This window comes from Pinus tabuliformis, chromosome 8 (genome assembly GCF_031772625.1).
Source record: "Pinus tabuliformis cultivar Carrire ecotype Pingquan chromosome 8, CPIR1, whole genome shotgun sequence".
Lineage (NCBI taxonomy): Eukaryota > Viridiplantae > Streptophyta > Pinopsida > Pinales > Pinaceae > Pinus > Pinus tabuliformis.
In genome coordinates this window covers 1,948,639,317-1,948,659,241 of record NC_142294.1, presented here as the reverse complement: position 1 = coordinate 1,948,659,241, position 19,925 = coordinate 1,948,639,317, and the positions used below count along the sequence as shown (strand labels likewise).

At 38.6% G+C, this 19,925-nt stretch overlaps 1 protein-coding gene across 1 annotated transcript in view; it reads left to right on the top strand.

The window, feature by feature from the left end:
• Window positions 1–19,564, top strand: part of LOC149244264 (amino acid transporter AVT1A-like) — a 159,954-nt gene extending 140,390 nt beyond the window's left edge. The window contains 3 exon segments of the mRNA XM_089374777.1: window positions 13,658–13,701; window positions 13,922–13,984; window positions 19,252–19,564. Of these exon segments, the coding sequence (XP_089230903.1) occupies window positions 13,658–13,701; window positions 13,922–13,984; window positions 19,252–19,380 (236 nt within the window). The 3' untranslated portion in view covers window positions 19,381–19,564.
• Window positions 19,565–19,925: the final 361 nt, after the last annotated feature.

The window sequence follows — 19,925 nt, the reverse complement described above, 5'->3', positions numbered from 1 at the left end:
CCACTCTAAGACCAAGACATCAATCCTCTTCTTTGTCACTTTTGAGATCATCATCATTGCTACACCACTGAGATCATCATTACTGCACTATCGAGATTTACATCGCTGCACCTTGATGAAGGACTTCATCATAACGGCAAGATCATTGTTGTTGTACCATTGTTCCATCTTCACATAGATCATTGCTGCATATTCTCAACAACACCATCATTAGTACCACAAAGATCTTCCTTAGAACATTACCGAGACTGTATCTAGAAGGTATGCTCTTCATCATAGATACACCATGATTGGGAGACCAAGACTGTGACTGTGTTTATAATGCATATAAGCCGAGACAAAGTATGACTGCAATTCTCCTTATAGCATGTATGGCAAGACTGTAACTTCCGAGGTAGATGAGACTGTAGTCACTAAAACCGTGAAGAGACTGTGGTCATGAGGCTATTGTAATTCACTGTAATCATCATTGAAGATATGAGAGGCAGCCAAAGTTCTTCATCACACAGGAATCCGAGATTATGTGTCATTGTGTTTGTTCGAGATCTGTACTTACGGTGCCATTCGACATTTCAGAGTAATCCTAAGTTCTGTGCTTCCTGTGGTGACCCAAATGGGGTATTTATAATTGTCATGTCTTCATAAATAAGCTAACATTACAGTGTGAAACGTTGTGTCTATTTATTGAGCTGACATGACAATTATATTTATATTTTGAGGCCGACATGACTGTTCTCCTTATCGTTTTGCTTGCAGACTTCTTTGTGGTTGTCTTGGAGGATTGTGCTTGGTCGTGGAGGGCTAATCTAGTCACTAGGTAGACTCATACATTACATATATGCTCAAGAAGAGCTCTTTGACTCTTTGACTTTCCTAGACCTATGAAATGAGCAAGAAACTCATTCCTATAATTTACAAAAATAATATTTCTTTTTCTTGACAAGTACAAAGATCAAAATTACATTTGTAAATATCGAACCTAGTTACACTTTCTTCAACACTCCCTCTTAACTAGGGAGGTATTTATGATGGTACTTGGTCATTCTCAATATGAAGAATTTCTCATAAGAAGAATCAGATTGGTAACCCATCTGTATAGCATCATAGTAACCAACATTGTTTACTAGAAAGGCCTTGACTAACAGCTCTATTTCTCATAAGATGAGAGCACAATGTTGGCGAGACCATTGATTTATAGACACCTTTATCATTGTCTCTCAAGGTACATACCCACCCAGGTGTTCACTGAGTATGACCTTCTAGGACTATTCTTATCTTGGGTTCCCAACCCTCAAAGAATATTGGTCCTCTTGCCTACTCTTATCTTGGATGCCCTACACATCCTCAAAGAGCATCGGATGTCAGATGATTACCCAATCCTCCATTCTTTCTTCCTAGGTGAAGACAAGAATGTTGTGTCTATCATGTGTCTATATTTCCATTCATGGCCTTCACCTAGACTTACAGCTGTTAGTCCTAGTCTAGTGCATGACACATGACATATAAAAACACAACTGTCACTCCTTTTCAATCAGGGGTGACTGAATCCAAGCTCCCTCTTGATCAGGGACCTATCAGATCTCCCTCTTAGCTAGGGACTCTTCTATACATCAACAACTTCTTCTTCGTGGGTCCTTCAATTGCTTGATCAACTTCTCTCCTTGATGTCATGAAAGTTAGTTGAGCTTCTTTCTTGTAGGGCAACAATCATTGATCAATTTCCTCCTTAGTTTGTCATGTCATTCCTTTCTTCATGGAAAGTATCCTTCTTCATATTTGGAACCTTCGTCATATGACTACTTCTTTCTCATCATGCTTCTTCCATTCATCACGTGAATGGTAGTTGTACCTGTTAGTAGCCCTACATGAACTTATCCATATATTATTCAAGAAATCAAATATATCATTATATCAAATCATACTTTACTAGGTGGCTCTTCATCATGGCATCTTTTTGTAGGTATCAGCATCTTGCATTCATGTTGACACATCTCCCAAAGATATCCATTGTCAAGGGTCTACATCTTTTCCATCAGAGTCTTCATATCTTTTCGAGAGATTTTCTAGTCAAGTCTTCTTGATCTTTTGGATGTTGATTGCCTTCATCAGGGTTGCATATCTCACGATCTCTTCCTTACACATTCCATTCCCAAGTGCCTCTTAATTAGAATTTCTTAGTTGTGATCAGCGACCTCATACTTCAGATGAGGACATAATATGTTGATTTCATCTATTGTGTCTTATGTCTTCTTGCATCCTTTCAGAGGAGGAGATCCTTTTTCTCTTGATCATGCTTCTAAAGATAGAAGTAATGTTCTATGTTACCTGCAACCATATGACATGTCATTATAATATTAAACACAAGCATACATACCTTATTTTTACCTTCAGGTCATTGAGGCTTCTTCCAACAACTTCCTTGATTGAAGAGATCTTCAATCCATTGATATGCTTCATGTCATCACGCCATCGTCTCATGGATTCCATAAGTTGGAGTTCCTATTGAAACACTTGCTTCCTCTCTATATTAGTGAATCCTACGATGAGGATTCCATCAGAGAATTTTGAGGATCTGGTATATCCCCAACTAGCAGATGTTTCCTTTTTGACTTGATGTATGATGAGCCTTGTCCTAGATGACTTCTTCCTTTCCTTCAATGTCCACTAAGGTTTCTAAGAGCTATATCCTTCATGTTTTGTCTATCATGGACTTTGTCCTTCATGATTTCCATGGAGATGTCACGAGTTCTTGTTTCTAATGCTTCCATGATGCCACGATGCATCTTATCATCATTGTCATATCTTATAGCAGAAGTTTATGATAGGACCCTTTTGTGAGGGATACTATCCCAATCATAGAGATATGTTACTCCCTCTTTCCTTGGCCCTTTTCTTCAACTTCCTCCATCTATTCGGTGATATGAGCTTCCATTATTTTAGCTATACCTATTCTGCCTTGTTTGAGTACCAAACTTCCCTTTCCTTTTTGCACATGATTTAGTCCTTTACCCTTCAATACTTTTGCCATCAACTTGTCTTTCTCTATTTAGCATAGAGACCATAAGTTGTCGAATGAGGTAACCTTCTCATCTCATGGACATTTGTTACCTTGATTATCTGTTAGTGCATTATGGTTATCTTCCTTTCTAGGTCTTGTAGATGGAAGATATCCTATATCCTTTGATACTACTTTCATGTAGATCAAATTTCATGTGACCTTTTTCAATACATCTTTAGAGAATGAGTTTATCATCCACATCTAAGGTTACTTGGGAGCGAGAGCGAAAATGGGGAGCGAGAGAGAAAACCAGAGAGGGAGTGACATTTTCAGAAGCTCCCGGTTTGGGAGCGAATCTCGAAGCGTTTTTTATATAATATATATATATTTTATATTTTGATGCATATATGTCAACAAAAACATGTAGAATGATGAATTAGATATAAGAAACACAAAAAACATAGATTGAACCATATAACAACAATCATCTAGAAGTTATAATCATCATCAACCACGTCCACAAGTTAGTAACATAGTAACATACAACATATTGATTCTCACGATTCATCAATCTTAAAGTTTCAAGCTTTCAAAATTCAATATATAACATTTATCATCATTTTTTATCGAAGTTGTACTTGTAAGCTAAGTGTAAATAATATCTAACATGAAATGAAATGTTATAAAACGAAATGAAATGAAACAAGTTTCAACTTTCATGAAGCATCATATTCATAATTCATTACTAATGAGTTATAATTGCCAACTTCAAAGTTCAAACTTAAATTGTCATATATTATTTAAAAAAATATCATAATAAATATGAAAGAGTCAATAGCTATAAAAACTACTAGAAAATAGAAAAGAGAAATAAATCTATTATCTATTGCTTATGCTTGGGCCTCTTGCCACCACGAGAAATGTGTAATTTTTTAGTCTTGTTGGAAAATCAGGATCTTTGTCATTAATATCACCCTCTAAGCATTAATATCCAGAAGTATCTTTGTCATTACCTCTGGATCTGTATAGGGATCTTTGTCATTAATATCACCCTCTAAGCATTAACCTAAGATAGAACAAACATAGCATGTCAAGTCAAGATTTTGTTTGAGTGATGTGTATATTTTTAGGAGGGTCATGATAGAGGAGTTCGACAACCAATATCACTAACATCAAGGTACATAGAGGGATTGGTGCTCTTGATTAAATACGAGTTCCATACCCTAATACATGACAAAATTCAATGGAAACATTGCAATCCCCCAATCCTGAAATACTGAAAAACTGATAAGTTTGTTGCATTTTGAATGGAATCTAAAATTCTACTTTCTCCATATGAAATCCAATGAGGTCGGAACCACTCTCAAACATTCCGAGTCATTTCATGGTAATGTTAAAAATTTAAGTAAAGGATGAAAATGAAGATTAAGGATAATGCCACTTTTACTTAAATTCAACATTACCATGAATCACATATCAATACTAGGGCCATAGGCTTGATCAGTAGGCTGCCCCACTCAAAACTTATTTGTTTCTTTAAAAAAAATTGCATTTGGAATATTACTGCAATTTTTTTTTGTTGAAAAAAAGACTAAACGCTCCCGAAATGGCTGGGAGTGTTTTTTTTTAGAGAGCACGCTCTCGAGGTGCTCCGGAGCCGCTCCCGCTCGGAGCGCGAATTGGGAGCGGGAGCGAGAGGGGGACGGTGCTCCCCCACAACCCTCTCTACATCACTTTGATGTCTCCAATTTTCCTATGTGAGGGGATCTTTCATAAGCATCCCTTTCCATAAATTCAGAGGAGACCTTTTGATATGTTTAATGACTTTAGCTTCTTAGAGGACTGTGACTATCCTCCTCCTTCATGCAAGGAATCTTGATGACCCAACTGATTTATAGATCTCCTTGCAAACATGAAGTCATTTAACTAAACTTGATTATAAAAATGAAAAATACTTACTTGGCATGTGAAGATAAAATATTCACCTTGATCACTTTGATGCTGGTGGAAGAAGATGTATGAGGGCTTCTTCTTGGGTGATCTTCTTTCAAATGAGAAAGCCTTTCCTTAATAGAAATAGGTTGCTCCTTTTGATGAGGATGATTTGCTGCTTCCTCGGATGATCTTCTTCTAGGGCAAGGAAATGATTCTTGCTGTTATAACCTTGACGATGATGACAATGCTTTTTCTTCTTCAATATGCTTTGCCTTCTTTTGTTGATCAAGATTGCTGGTAGGGTTTCAACTTTCTCCAAGTTGATGTGATCTTCATTTTGAAATTCTTCGAGCTATCTTGTTTTGTAGACATCTTGATGAGGGTCTTGGTGGCCTTTTGATGATGACTGTGGAGACACAAGTTCTTGCTGTTGTAGACTGTCTCCTTGATTGCATAGACAAAAACCCTTGTTGATGTAGACTGTTGTTGTAGATTGCTAGGGTTTGATCAAGATCAGGGTTTGTTTCTTTAATGCAGATCTTGATGTCCTTCAGCTTGCTTTGATGCCCTGCTAGAAACTTGATCCTTGAAATGTCTCTTTTTTGCCCTTCCTTTGACTGTAACCATAGCTCTGATACCATGTTGAAGAATCTAGGGCAGTTAGAGTTAATGTGATTCTTCTTAGCTTGATAACTATTTGTGAGGTGTTTTTAACTTTTCTTCTTATCATAGTCTTCACTTGTTATTATTAGAGTATGTCTTCTTAGTTCATCAAATAGCTACCAAAACAAAGAGACAAGAACACAAAATGTTGGCATTTTGCTAGGGCCAAAACCTCTCCCTCTTGGAGAGGAAAACCCGCACAAAATTCTTCTTATAGAGATTCCAATTGACGAACACCAAGACCATGACCCTTGACCTACTATGCCACTCCAAGACCAAGACATCAATCCTCTTCTTTGTCACTGTTGAGATCATCATCATTGCTACACCACTAAGATCATCATTACTGCACTATCGAGATTTACATTGCTGCACCTTCATGGAGGACTTCATCATAACGACGAGATCATTGTTGCTGCACCATTGTTCCATCTTCACATAGATCATTGTTGCATCTTCTCAACAACACCATCATTACTACCACATAGATCTTCCTTAGAACATTACCGAGACTGTATCTAGAAGGTATGCCGAAACTGTATAATCCTCTTCATCATAGATACACCAGGACTGGGAGACCAAGATTGTGACTGTGTTTATAATGCATATAAGCTGAGACAAAGTATGACTGAGATCCTCCTTATAGCATGTATGCCAAGACTGTAACTTCCGAGGTAGCTGAGACTGTAGTCACTGAAACCGTGAAGAGACTGTGGTCATGAGGTTGTTGTAATTCACTGTAATCATCACCGAAGATAGGAGAGGCATCCAAAGTTCTTCATCACACAAGAATCTGAGATTATGTGTCACTGTGTTTGTCTGAGATCTGTACTTACTGTGCCATCCGAGATTTCAGAGTAATCCGAAGTTCTGTGCTTCCTGTGGTGACCCCAGCGGGGTATTTATAGTTGTCACGTCTCCATAAATAAGCTGACATTACAGTGTGAAACATTGTGTCTATTTATTGAGCCGACATGATAGTTATATATATATTTTGAGGCCGACATGACTGTTCTCCTTATCGTTTTGCTTGCAGACTTCTTTGTGCTTGTCTTGGAGGATTGTGCTTGGTCTTGGAGGGCTAATCTAGTCACTAGGTAGACTCATATACATTACATATATGCTCAAGAACAGCTCTTTAACTCTTTGACTTTCAAAGATCAAAATTACGTTTGTAAATATCGAACCTCGTTAGACTTTCTTCAACAACGTGGACCCAGAGAAGGGAAATAGTGAATATGGGTCCTAATGCACAGAGGGAAGTGATAAATATGGAATGGCAAAGTGGGACCATACTATTGAAATCAAGTTTTCCCAAGTAGTGCTGTTCCTAAATCCATATAGACCAGTAGGGGAGATCCCACAAGACTAGGATTGAAGATTAACCCCCCATTTAAGGTGAGGGAACAAAACGATGGTCAAAACCCTTCCTTCTTCCAAGTCACCCAATAATTCATGCTAAAATTCCCAAATTAAAGACAAACATAAGCTCCTGGTTGCACAATGAAAAACATAGATTTTGGGTTAGATTGCCCACCTTCTAACATGTCCTCTTGACAAATGGGCGAGGAAAAATACAATTAATACATGTGGCAGATATAAGTGGCACATCACATTAGCTACAAGGTGGCTGCCAAGGCCAGCTAATTGCTAGATGGAGGAAGATGAATAGGAGAAAAGCTCTCCTAGGGGTACCCACTTTTGGTGGGTAATAGTCTTCAAGGAAAATCACCACCACTTGTCACTTAATATTCCTTCCACTTTTTAGATCCAACTAGGAGCGACCCTTAGTGTTGCATTCTCTAGCTTTTGGTTCGAGTATGCAGTGAAATGCAAGATTCATTTTTGTTTGAAACTCTAAGCTAGAATAATTGAACACTTATTAGAGTGACCCATTCGCAATAAAAAGACAGCGAGATTTCTAACCTCTTTAAATTGTCATGATTTTTTTTGTTTTTTTGTTTTTTGTTTCTTTTATAATTAATTTGTTCAATGTGGTTCATGGTCCCCAGAGATCGACGACTTCTATGTCCACAGAATATTTGTACCAAGAAGATCTACCTGAATGGAACACTTCTTGTCACCCAACCACTGAGCTTGACCTCGATGGTGTCGAGAGAATTGAACCTGTGACCTATAAGTAGCATAAGTGCTTTAACAATGGGGACCTTATCAACTGAGCTAACCCTTAGGGATAAATAGTCATTAAAACTTACTCTCACTTTTGATTGTTTATGAAAAGCCGAAGAGTGGGTCTTTTGTGTGCTGATCTTCTTGGAATTTGTGTAAATTTGTTGAATAGATGGCAGCATACACATTTCAGAGACACCCACTCCCTTGAGACCGAAATAGTACTAGTCCAAATAGAGAGGCTATCTAATTGTGGCTAGTGTTGGTTCATTTGCAGGTATTAGGGGAATTTGCATGTGTATATTTGTGTGATAATAGGCCCATCTTAAGGGTAGATCCTATTGTGGCAATTTGGGGTCTTGAAACTTCTAGAGGTTGATATGCATTAAATTTTTTAAAGAGAATCTAAATCGGAGTTCATATGAGGAGTTTAAGCCTTTGGCAAGGTGACTTTGATCCAGGTGGATGTTGGTGGCCACCCACCTATCCCATTTGGACCCCCACAACTGTCTCTTTCAGCTTTTTCAGTTTCCTAAATTGTAGCACAGTTTACTATTTTTAGCAATTTTTCAGGTCTTGAACTTCCGGAGCCGTTTTGAGGCCCTGAACGACGTTTTTTGGGAAATCTGGGGCAACACATGGACCCATGTTACCTCCCAAAGTGGTAGTACTCGGATAGAGATTTCTAACGAGCTATTGTACGTGTCAAACAGAGATCGTATGCCAAAGTACGACCTCGGGATATTGATGTACCAATTTACTCAAACGGGGCCCACAATTTGGCGTTTCATCTTCTAGGGTTAGGTTTCGGGATGTGAAAGGTTTTCCATTGTTTATCAATAATAAATAGGCCTTCGAGCCTCATTGTAACAGAGTTGAGAACAGTTCAAAGGCATGTAGCCACCACATCTCTTCTCAAAGATAGCTACCATCGCCCTCGCTGGTTTATTTCCATTTTTGTTTGTAAGCATATCTTAGTATTTTACAGTAATGAAATGAAGTATTATTTCCGCTGCGTATCTATCTTTATGGTTATCTCTGTGTTTTATTGCGTTCCTGTTTAAGTCCGGATCAGTGGTATCAGAGCGGTCTGCTTTTTCTCTGTTTTTATTTGCATGTCCCCAACAAGGTCAGGATATAAGGAGTTAGGGCTTCAACTGGTCGAACCTTTGCAAGACCAGCCTTGCAAATCCTGACGGCCTCCCATGGCAGATGAGAAGAAAGACGAGGGGGCAGGAGATCCTATCAAAATCTTGCTCGAAGAAGCGCTCGAACGACAAAGGAACGCGATGATGGATAGCTTTACACAGATCCTTCAGCGGCTACCCAGAGGCGACGCATCGGCTTCCAACAGCTACTCTGGAAACGCCACACCGTTTAAGGTACAAGTTAATTTTGAAATCCCCATCTTCGAGGGTCAGATAGACGTAGATGCCGTAGATAAATGGTTAAATCTGCTAGATGGGTATTTTTCTGTTCATGAATTTTCAAGTCGGGAAAAGATTGTTTTCGCTCTTCTCAAAGCAGCCCCCCACGTCAAGGATTGGTGGGAAACCTACTGTGAGCAAAAGGATGAAAGTACAGGCTCACTATTTTCAGCCTTACCCACTTGGAATGACTTCCGGGATGCCATCAAGGAGTAGTACTACCATGTCGGAAGCTATGAGGACAAATACATCAAATGGACCACACTGTGACAGGGACGAGACCAAGATGTGCCGGAGTTCATAAACATTTTTCATACCCTTCGCACACAGTTGGGTATCAAAGATTCTGAGCTGCATCTGGTACTCAAATACCGCGGTTGCCTACACAGATACATCCAGGAAGAGATGGGGTTCTTGAACATCTCCTCACTCGGCACAGCATACCGATACGCTGTCAAAATCAAGCAAAAGTTCAAACAGAAGAAGTGAGACTTTGGATCTGCAAATCCGAAGCCCAAAGGACAAAGCCAAGGCGGGGTGACCCAAGACAACCTGTCGAAGCCGCAAGAAAAGAACAACACCACGAAGCCGAAGAAGGACACAGGAAAGTGGTGTGAGTTCCACAAGAGTCCCACTCATAACACAAGTGAGTGTCGGACCAAGCAGTCGTTGGTGGCCGAGTTGAAGGCTTCCGAATCAGATGCATGTTTTGACCCTGAGCCAGAACCTGACAAGGGGAATGGAAAAGGGAAGCAGATCATTGATGCGGAGCCCAGTGCCACTGTTGCCACTGCCAAGATCCAGAAGAATGAGCCTGAAGACCCAGAGGAGGGGGAGCGCCTTTTCCACTCACAAATGTGGGTGAAGGGTTCACCGCTGCAATTCATTGTTGACAGTGGTAGCCAAAAGAACCTTATTTCAGCAGAGGTCGTGAAGCGGTTGGGCCTATCGATTACACCACACCCCCAGCCGTACAGTATCGGATGGCTTCATGAAGGACGAGATCTCAAAGTTTGCCAACAGTGCCGCCTTCCCTACAGCATCAAGCCCTTCACAGATGAGGTATTGTGTGATGTTACACCTCTGGATGTTTGTGATGTACTATTAGGCCAGCCATACTTGTGGAGGCGACATGCTGTGTATGAGTCAAGGCCTCGCGCTGTCATTATTTCTTTGGGTGATTCATTATACAGGATACCGGAGGTAGCCCCACCTACCGCCACCTCTTTGATCACTACTAAGAAAGGCAGCAAGCTCATCTCCCAGACCAGGAAATTCATCTGTCTGGCTCACTCCCAAAGTAAGGGGAAGATCGTTGCTACATCCATGACCCCCGCAAAGGGTTCCTCCACGCAGCAGCAGCAGCAAAGGGATACGGTCATGATAGAACACAAGAACAACTTCTCCTCACCCACAGGGGTACCACACAAGTTTCAGGTGGGCGACAAAGTTTGGTTACATCTGCAGAGGGAACGCCTTACCAGAACCCATCAGAAACTCAGACCACTCCGACATGGTCCTTACACCAGTACCAAGGCTGCGGGGAATAATGCCTTGGCACATAACATTCCTCCATTCCTTCGTTTGCACCAATTGTTCAATGGGTACCATCATCGACCATGCTTCCCACCATTACTGGACACATCAGAGATTGCAGAACAGCTCATCAGAGACCCAGCTCAGCAGAAGCTTCCTCATCTTAGGGAGGAACTCAACGCAATGGGGACCATTGCTTCCTAAGGGGGGAGGAATGATCCAGGTGGATGTTGGTGGCCACCCACCTATCCCATTTTGACCCCCACAACTGTCTCTTTCAGCTTTTTCAGTTTCCTAAATTGTAGCACAGTTTACTATTTTTAGCAGTTTTTCGGGTCCTGAACTTCCGAGCCGTTTTGAGGCCCTGAATGGCGTTTTTTGGGAAATCTGGGGCAACATGGGTCCATGGATTGATGTTGCCTCCTAAAGTGGTAGCATTCGGATAGATCTTTCTAACGAGCTATTGTACGCGTCAAACGAAGATTGTATGCCAAAGTTACGACCCCGGGAAATTGATGTACCAATTTACCCAAACAGGGCCCACAATTTGGCGTTTCATCTTCTAGGGTTAGGTTTCGGGATGTGAAAGGTTTTCCATTGTTTCTCAACAATAAATAGGCCTTCGAGCCTCATTGTAACAGAGTCGAGAACAGTTCAGAGGCATGTAGCCACCACATCTCTTCTCAGAGATAAGCTACCATCGCCCTAGCTGGTTTATTTCTATTTTTGTTTGTAAGCATATCTCAGTATTTTACAGTAATGAAATGAAGTATTATTTCTACTGCATATCTGTCTTTATGGTTATCTCTGTGTTTTATTGCGTTCCTGTTTAAGTCCGGATCAGACTTATGCTTTGACCACCGTAGTACTAAATGAATGCCATGTCAACATTTTGTTTACTCAGACAGATGGAGATAGTTACATGTGGACTTTCAAGAAGATTCTAGAGGGTCCAAATCCCTAACCCTAAGCAGGGGTTGGGGCATTAATAAAAATTCTTAACCCCTAGGTGATAATTAGGATATGTTAAAAGCTGAGCCACAATGAAACAAAGGAGTTCCATTCATATTATAATAATTTTCCATTCTGTAGTTGAGTAGAGCAAAGGAGGGGACATTTGAGTAGAATAGAGGGAGAAGTAGATCGTGTAATAATCATTCAAGCCACAATGTTTATTGTAACTCCATAGGGAGTTTATCTTTCTTTGTATCTTGCATTATATATCTAAGAAGAAAGAGCTAGACAAAATCCTCTTTTTTTTAGCTGATTTTTTTCCCACGAGTTTCCTAAGGTACAACTTGTGTTCTTTATGCTCATGTGTGCTCAATATGCTGCTGTGGCTTCTCTTTTATATTCCATTCCATTTCAATATTGTGAGTAATATGCTTGTAGTATTATGTTTTAATCTTAAGCATATACTACATACATATTAGCGAATAACCTCACCATATTTTGTAGTAACTTCCAAGCAATTTTGTGACAAATTGTCTAGTGGAATATACACAACATTTTTACATATCATTCACAAATAAACTAACACTTGGACTCCATCTCATTTGTTGGCTCTTGTTGAGTGAAACAACCAAAGGCGCTGCTTTGACTTGGATCAGTGGTATTATGATCATAACCTTCTAACATCTCTTTTGCATTTCCTTATAACAACTCCAAAGGTCGATCGCTATCACCATCATTTTGAGAACCATCATAATCTCACATCTTAGTGAGTTTGATAAAGTAGTTTGCATGTTGTCATGATACAAGGTGGGTATTTGACTTAACACACCCAAAATATTGAGCCTTTTGTGATGCTAAGTGAGTCCTCTTTACAAAATGGATGGAGTAATCAATCTAATTGTGTACCTATCTAATTATGCTGCCATGATGATGGACTAGTCAAATGTGCAGTGAAATGGAGATGTTGTGATTAAAATATAATACTTGAACTAGGGCCCTTTACTATTGTCCGTTTCTCACAATCCCGAAATCTGTGAGAAATGACCAGCAGAAACGCTGGCCTTTCTTAGAGAACTGGGTTTCCATAAATGTGAAGTTGATGCTAAAAACAGGTTTTAGGTGTCATTTCGGTTTGTGGCCAGGTTTTTGCTAGAATCGACTCCCTAAGGTGCTGCTTCTAGAAACATATTTATAGTTGAGGACATTGGAAAAACATTAGAGAAACCCAAATTGGAACATAAATTATCATGTAGACCATACTTTTTGCTCCTTAAAGGGACAAAATCGCAATATCACCATTGATGATTAGTACAAATGATATAATTTAAAAATGAACAGGTCTCTTGGTCAGGGTTCAACTAATGCTTGCGCCATTTATATTTAGACAACCATACCATTGATGTTCCACCCATTGAAAGCTACACATCTTTGATGCCATGAGCTAATGCAACACTTGACCTAAAGCTAGTATACAAGTCCTAATAGCTCTTTCGAGGCTACAAATGTGGAATAGATAATCTTGCTCAACTAAAACTAGCATGATACAAGAGTATAGAAACATCTCAGTTAACACAGACATAACCATCCAATGAATTTCTCTTGAGTTTTAGTATAGCTAGTTTGAAAGCTCTTTCAAATTTGTTGTGAAAGACTGGATTGATCTAAACAACTTTAAATTCCAGTAGATACTCTAAAATAGGCTGATATGACTTCTATTAATATTTCTAGTCTAGGTATTTACCTGTGTGGAAAAGGTAAACATTCTTATATTCTAGATGAGTGCGTAAGAAAACATGCTTATGATGGCATCTAAAATAATCTTGTCATCATGGTTGACTTTGCATCTATATCTGATCTCAAGCAAGCTCACTATGCTAAGTCATCAAGTATTTGAGGTTATTATATGATAGATATTTCCCTTTGCTTAATGTAAGAAGATACTAAAACATTTTTATTTTGTAGAAATATGAACTCATAATCTGCATGGTGATGACATTTGTATGGTGTGCTGTAGGGTTAATGATGTCCTTGATTGGTTCCGTCCTAAGCATGCTGTTGGTAAGGATTCATTTCATTCTATATCAACTTATAAATATGATAGTTATTGATTATCGTATGTTTATCCTCGCTGTTGGTAAGGATTCATTTCATTCTATATCAACTTATAAATATGATAGTTATTGATTATCTTATGTTTATCCTCGCTTTTAGAATTGGATTAGCTATGCTTAAAGTTGTGAATGTATTTTGTTAATTTGTTAAAAGGTTTTGTCAACAGGCTGTGATAATGCCATGCGTCTGTTTTTTACGAATAAGGGGAAAGAATGCAACCAAAATCCAGGTAAGTCTAGTTATTACTGAATTGTAATCTTTGGTTTTTCCAAACATTAGAAATTACATTGAAAGTTTTCCCTATAGGCCTCGTGTTTAAACTTCAAACTATCTTTTTGGAAAAGGGCTTCCTGCAAGGGTTTGGAAAGTACATATTATACCTAATCTGAGGGAGTTCATTTTGCTAAACATCATCATCGTCAACAAAAAACCCTGTGCCTTGAACTAGATTATTAATGAGATGAGGTTTTTTGTCTACAAAAACTTATTTAGTTCAAGTCATTATGAACTTCTGAGCATCTTCAGGTAGGTGAACTCTTCTTTGTATTTGAATGTCTTTATCTGTATTCTTAAGAAGTATTTGTTCAAAACAAGATAACATTCTTAAAATTTGTTATACTTTTAAACCAAGAGAACGCAGCCATAGCTTTTGTTGGTTTTTTGACTGTTATGTCTTTCTAGTTAGGGTGGTAAGGTTCCTCTTTGATGATGACCAAGCCTAGAATCTTGTCTTCCTGTAAGATGTTTATGTCTCTTGCCATCATGCGGTCCATGCCTGAGACCACCTCTGAATTCCAGAAGACTCTTCCGATGGATGAAATCTCTCGTTCCATAGTGTCCATTCTTCTGGCAAAAGCTAGCAATTCAATTGCACTTCCTGCATGGACTCTTGTGAATTGGCTTCTAGACCACTCAATAAATTTGCTTAGTACTAAATGTTGATGAGTTAAAATTGAAGATTGGCTCCCGTTTGTCTGGCTTATTATCCTAGCTGCTTCCATTTTGGGTTGAAAATGTATAAACTGGTTCAAAGTGGTAATTCCTGTCTGGTGCCTCAAAGAGGTCACTGACGTAATGTTGTATGGAAATCCTCTGCGACCTTTGAAAATCAAGTACATCTGATTATTTTATGAAGTGGCATCTCCAAAGACCTGCCACCAAAGAAATCGAATAAAAGCCTATGTATTCGTAATACGAACTTTCTTCAGCTAAGATGCTAGGACTGAAGGGTCTCTTTTCTGCCAAACACCTGAAACTTGCCTCCGACCTCATCCTGTACATTCTTGATACTATCCAAAAGTTGAAAAAAAAGCACTCCAATGAACAGACAATAATATACTCATTTATTTTTAGATATAAATTGTGTGTATGAGCAAACATCCAACATTTCGGGTGGACACTCCAACCATCATCAGGGTCAAAAGAAGCGAATGAAGACATTACAAGTGGACACTCAACCATCATCAAGGACAAAAGAAGTGAATGAAGATCTACCTACAAGGTTATTAAATTAAAGATTTGTTAATTTCTTTTTCTTTTTGTGCTACTCCCCCTATTCTTTTATAAAATGTGGAGAGCAAATTTTTTCAATGTTCCACCAAGTATCCGAGCCGTGGGGGTGAGGGAGTGGGGATATGCAGAGCGGCTTATGCAAAAGCTCCCCACCAATTTGTAGGAAATGTGGGGGGATGTCGGGGTCTTAAAAACTTATAAATATAAATTATAATAATATATGATATATCATTGAAATTCTAATATTTATAATGTAACTCTCTTTATCATTATATAATATAATACTTACATCATGAAGGATAAATGAGAAATCGAATCATATAATTGAATTTTGAAACACATTTAAAACGAAAAGCACGATATCATATAATCATACCATCATACATGTAAATTTGTAACTGTATAGTGTAACTACTAACAATGTACAATGCAAATGAATGTTTAAAATTTTAAAGTTTAAACCATATTGAAGTTCGAACTATGAATACTGAATATTGAAATAAAAGTAAAGTCTGATACATCAAGTGTCAAATTTTTATAGAGTCAAGACTCAAGTCTAATATATCATATATCAAGATTCAAAATAAACTAAAGTCTACAACTGAAGCCTGAAACAGAAAAGTAAATGTGAAAGGACGAGAGGATGACTGAGCAGAGCGATATCATGAAAAGATGAAACAATGTGATATGAACATTGAAAATGAAGTTTAAACCCTTCCCGATTCATGAAAAATAGGATTTTTTTTGTTTCATTAAAAAAAATTGCGAATTTGTCTAGGGAAATGACCCCTTACAACCCCACACGATCCCTTTCGCCTACTTAACGACCCCATTTGGGGGATTTGACCCAAAAAATCTTGGAAACACCCCCCTTACAAGTTTCCGCGCATACCCTGCTTTTTTGGAGTGTGGAGAAATGATCCCCTGTTAAATTGGCAACCAGGGCAAAACTTCATGTGGGTCATCTTATTCATGGCTAATAATATTTTTATTAGATTCCTTTCGTCGAGAGGTGTAGGATTGATATAAAGATCATCCAATTCCGATAAGTATTCATGGAGATATGAATTTATTTTGATTATGGAATTATTATCAAGCCGACCTACAACTCATGTAGGCGCAGAAGCTCAACAGTCGCATCTATTCACCCACCAACGTTGTGTATAAATATAAGAGGACTTTTCCTCATTTAGACTCACTCATCTCATCACATCTTTCTCTCTCTACTGCGCAGATATGAGTCTCTTCTCTACTGCGCTGAAATGGGTCTCTCTCTCTCTCACACATGTGAAGCTGGAAGCTGTTGAATTTGAAGCTGCAACTGCAGAAGTAAAGATTGACTTGCGTGGCCTAGAAGATCTCCTCTTTGGAACTGCGCTGTAGGTTCATATGAACCTCCTTTGAAAGCCGCAACTTTTGGTGGTGGAATGAAGTCAATCCGACGAACGGTTTGCAAGATATCGACTGCCCTAGTTTGAAGCCGGAAACTGCTGAAACTGAAGCTGCAACTGCAGAAGTAAAGATTGACTTGCGTGGCCTAAAAGATCTCCTCATCTGAACTGTGCTGTAGGTTCATCTGAACCTCCTTTGGAAGCCGCAACTTTTGGTGGTGGAATGAAGTCAATCCGACAAATGGTTTGCAAGATATCGACTGCCCTAGTTTGAAGCCGGAAACTGCTGAAACTGAAGCTGCAACTGCAGAAGTAAAGATTGACTTGCGTGGCCTAGAAGATCTCGTCATCTGAACTGCGCTGTAGGTTCATCTGAACCTCCTCTGGAAGCCGAAACTTTTGGTGGTGGAATGAAGTCAATCCGACTGTCGGTTTGTGAGATATGGTTTGCCCTAGTTTGATAATGAAGTCGCTAATGCTGATGCTACTGATCTAGGGTTTGCTACTGCTGATATGAATCAGATTTATTGTACTATTTCTCTCTGCTGAATTATTGAAGATAAAAGAAGATTTGATCAAAGGGTTTCCCCACACATTGTGGGGTTTGTCCCTGGCTAGTCGCCACATCTTGTGTCTCTTGTCTTGGCTTGTTTTCTGTCGATCGTTTAATGTTCTATCTGCACTTTACTTTATGTACATGTGATTGCTAATCGGTGGAATATAATAAGAAAAAGAAGTAAACTGTTATAAGGTTAGAACATACCATAACTTAACACCCCCAGTTGTCCCCAAGTCCTCAGAGTGCAAGGGAGCTAGGAAACTTGACCCCTAGGTGGGGGGACGCGACCCCGTGGAACGTTGAATTTTTTTGTCCCCTTTGGTTCCTCTAGTACCACTAAATTTGCTAGAAAGGAAACACCATTATTAGCTGATCTTATTATATGTACAAAATCTACTGCTTGCCTTATCTATTCAAGTCACCCTTCTACCTCCCTCTTGTATTGCGATGTTTGTTGTTAGGGTGTTTCATGGAAACTTGACTTAGTGAAGTTACCGAAGTTTTTCCAAGTTTATGAGAACCCATGGTTTTGCCCATGGTATCCATATCTAATGTAGCCTATTTAAAGGTGGAAAGATTCTATGTTATTTGGTTCTGGTGACTAATGGGATCCTAGCAACGATGTCTTTAGACACCACCACTTCTCTGGGTGTTTTCTGATCCTAACAACTGGTATGAGAGCGAGGTGGGCCTGGTAAGAGTTTGTGTGCAGAAGGTAAGTCCACTAAGAGATGGAGAAAGATGTAAATAGAGCAAGGCCAAGATACATAGAGATGGCCTAAAGGTTTGCATTGTGCAAGGCAGTTTGCAGTAAGTTGAGAGATAACATGGATTTTGTGAGTGCAAATGATGTTGAAGGGCCAGGTCAAGATATGGATCAGCAATGCTAGAGATGTAGTGAGAGAGTGGTTGTATGGATGAAAGCCGTAGTGGTGTGATAACACTAATGTTGTGTGAGCACCCCAAGGGTTTTGGTCCAATGTAGGTGTATTTTCCAAGGAAGTTGTAAGACCTATTGTTTAGGCATTCATGTTATGCAAGAACACGAATTGTTGTAAGGCCTTATGACTTCGATCAAGGATACATGTAGTGTAGTGTTGCATGGAGTCATAAAGTTGTGGAATGGGCCATTTGGAGAGGTACAAGGGTGGTAGGTGCACTAGTATTCTAGCTTGAGGGAGAGAGTGTGAGATTTCAATTGAGATGGTTAATGAATGACTGGGACTAGGTTAATTTCCCCAAGTGAAGTTTAAGTGGGGTGCGGGATTGTTAGGGTGATTCAAGTAAACTTGAGTCAGTCAAGTTATCAGAGGTTTTCTAGGTTTATGAGTACCCATGCTTTTTCCTATAGTATTCATATTTAATGTAGTCTATTTAAAGGTGGCAAGTCTTCATGTTAATTTTTCTTGGTGATCAATGAGATCCTAACAACAATGTCTTTAGACACCACCACTTCTCTCGGTGTGTTTTGATCCTAACATTTGCTAAAATGGCAAGAATTTTATTAGCTGATCTTGTTAGATGTACAAATCTACTACCTTCCTTGTCTAGACTCTATTCAAGGCACCCTTCTACTACCCTATCCTTATAAGCAGAAATATTTATACCTTGTTTATTTTTTATTTTATCTTCACTGGGATCGTTTAGACTCTATTCAAGGCACCCTTCTACTTCCCTATCCTTATAAGCAGAAATATTTATACCTTGTTTCTTTTTTATTTTATCTTCACTGGGATCGTTTAGACTCTATTCAAGGCACCCTTCTACTTCCCTATCCTTATAAGCAGAAATATTTATACCTTGTTTCTTTTTTATTTTATCTTCACTGGGATCGTTTATTCAACAAAAGTTTTATATCTCGTTTTTCTGGTTCATCACCATGCTCAATAGATCTGGTCTATATGGTAATATAAATATTATAATTAGCTTTAATTACATCAAAAGTTAAGTATTCACTTCTGATTTTGTGAAGATACTTATTTAGATTCAATTCCTTTGTTTTTATCCAATTTAAACTATTGTCTTGTGATGTAGGTTGTTCTCTGCAATCTTATTATCTTAATAGGCCTACTGAGTGTAGTTATTGGGACATATTCTTCAGTAGCTAGAATGGCAGAAAATTATTCTGACAGAGGAGTCACAAACGGGTTCCATTCATTGTAATTGTTTTCATGCATTCAGAAAAGCACATGGGAAACTTCCAAGGAATCACGGTCCACATTTTTTAGTTGCAACTGTACAATCTAGGGGCGAATATTTATAAGTTTTAAAATATTAATCCGAACTTCTATGTATATTAATTTTAAAAATTTTCCCCTATATTTTATAAAGAAAATATTTTTTTCCATTTAAAATTTCTATGAATTTGGACAAAGATTTATTTTATATGGGTGATTATTTTTAAGTTTGGACCAAGAGTGATTTTCAATTGGTGAATATTTTAAAGTTGGGACAAATTTTCAGTTTAAAAGTGGTAAATATTTGTAGGTTGATACAGGGAGAAAATAGTTAAGTGGCAGTTATTTGGCTGTAAAATTTTGCAGGGTCAATAATTTTAGATTGGTGTTTGAGATACGATTATGAAGCTTGATAATCTTGTTATTTTAAACATACTCTGGTGGCAAATGTTGGCTCTTAATGTAGAATTTGCATTGAAACTCTGCTTTGAAGCTTGGTTCTTCAAGTTTAAAAGTTTATAAAAATGGTAA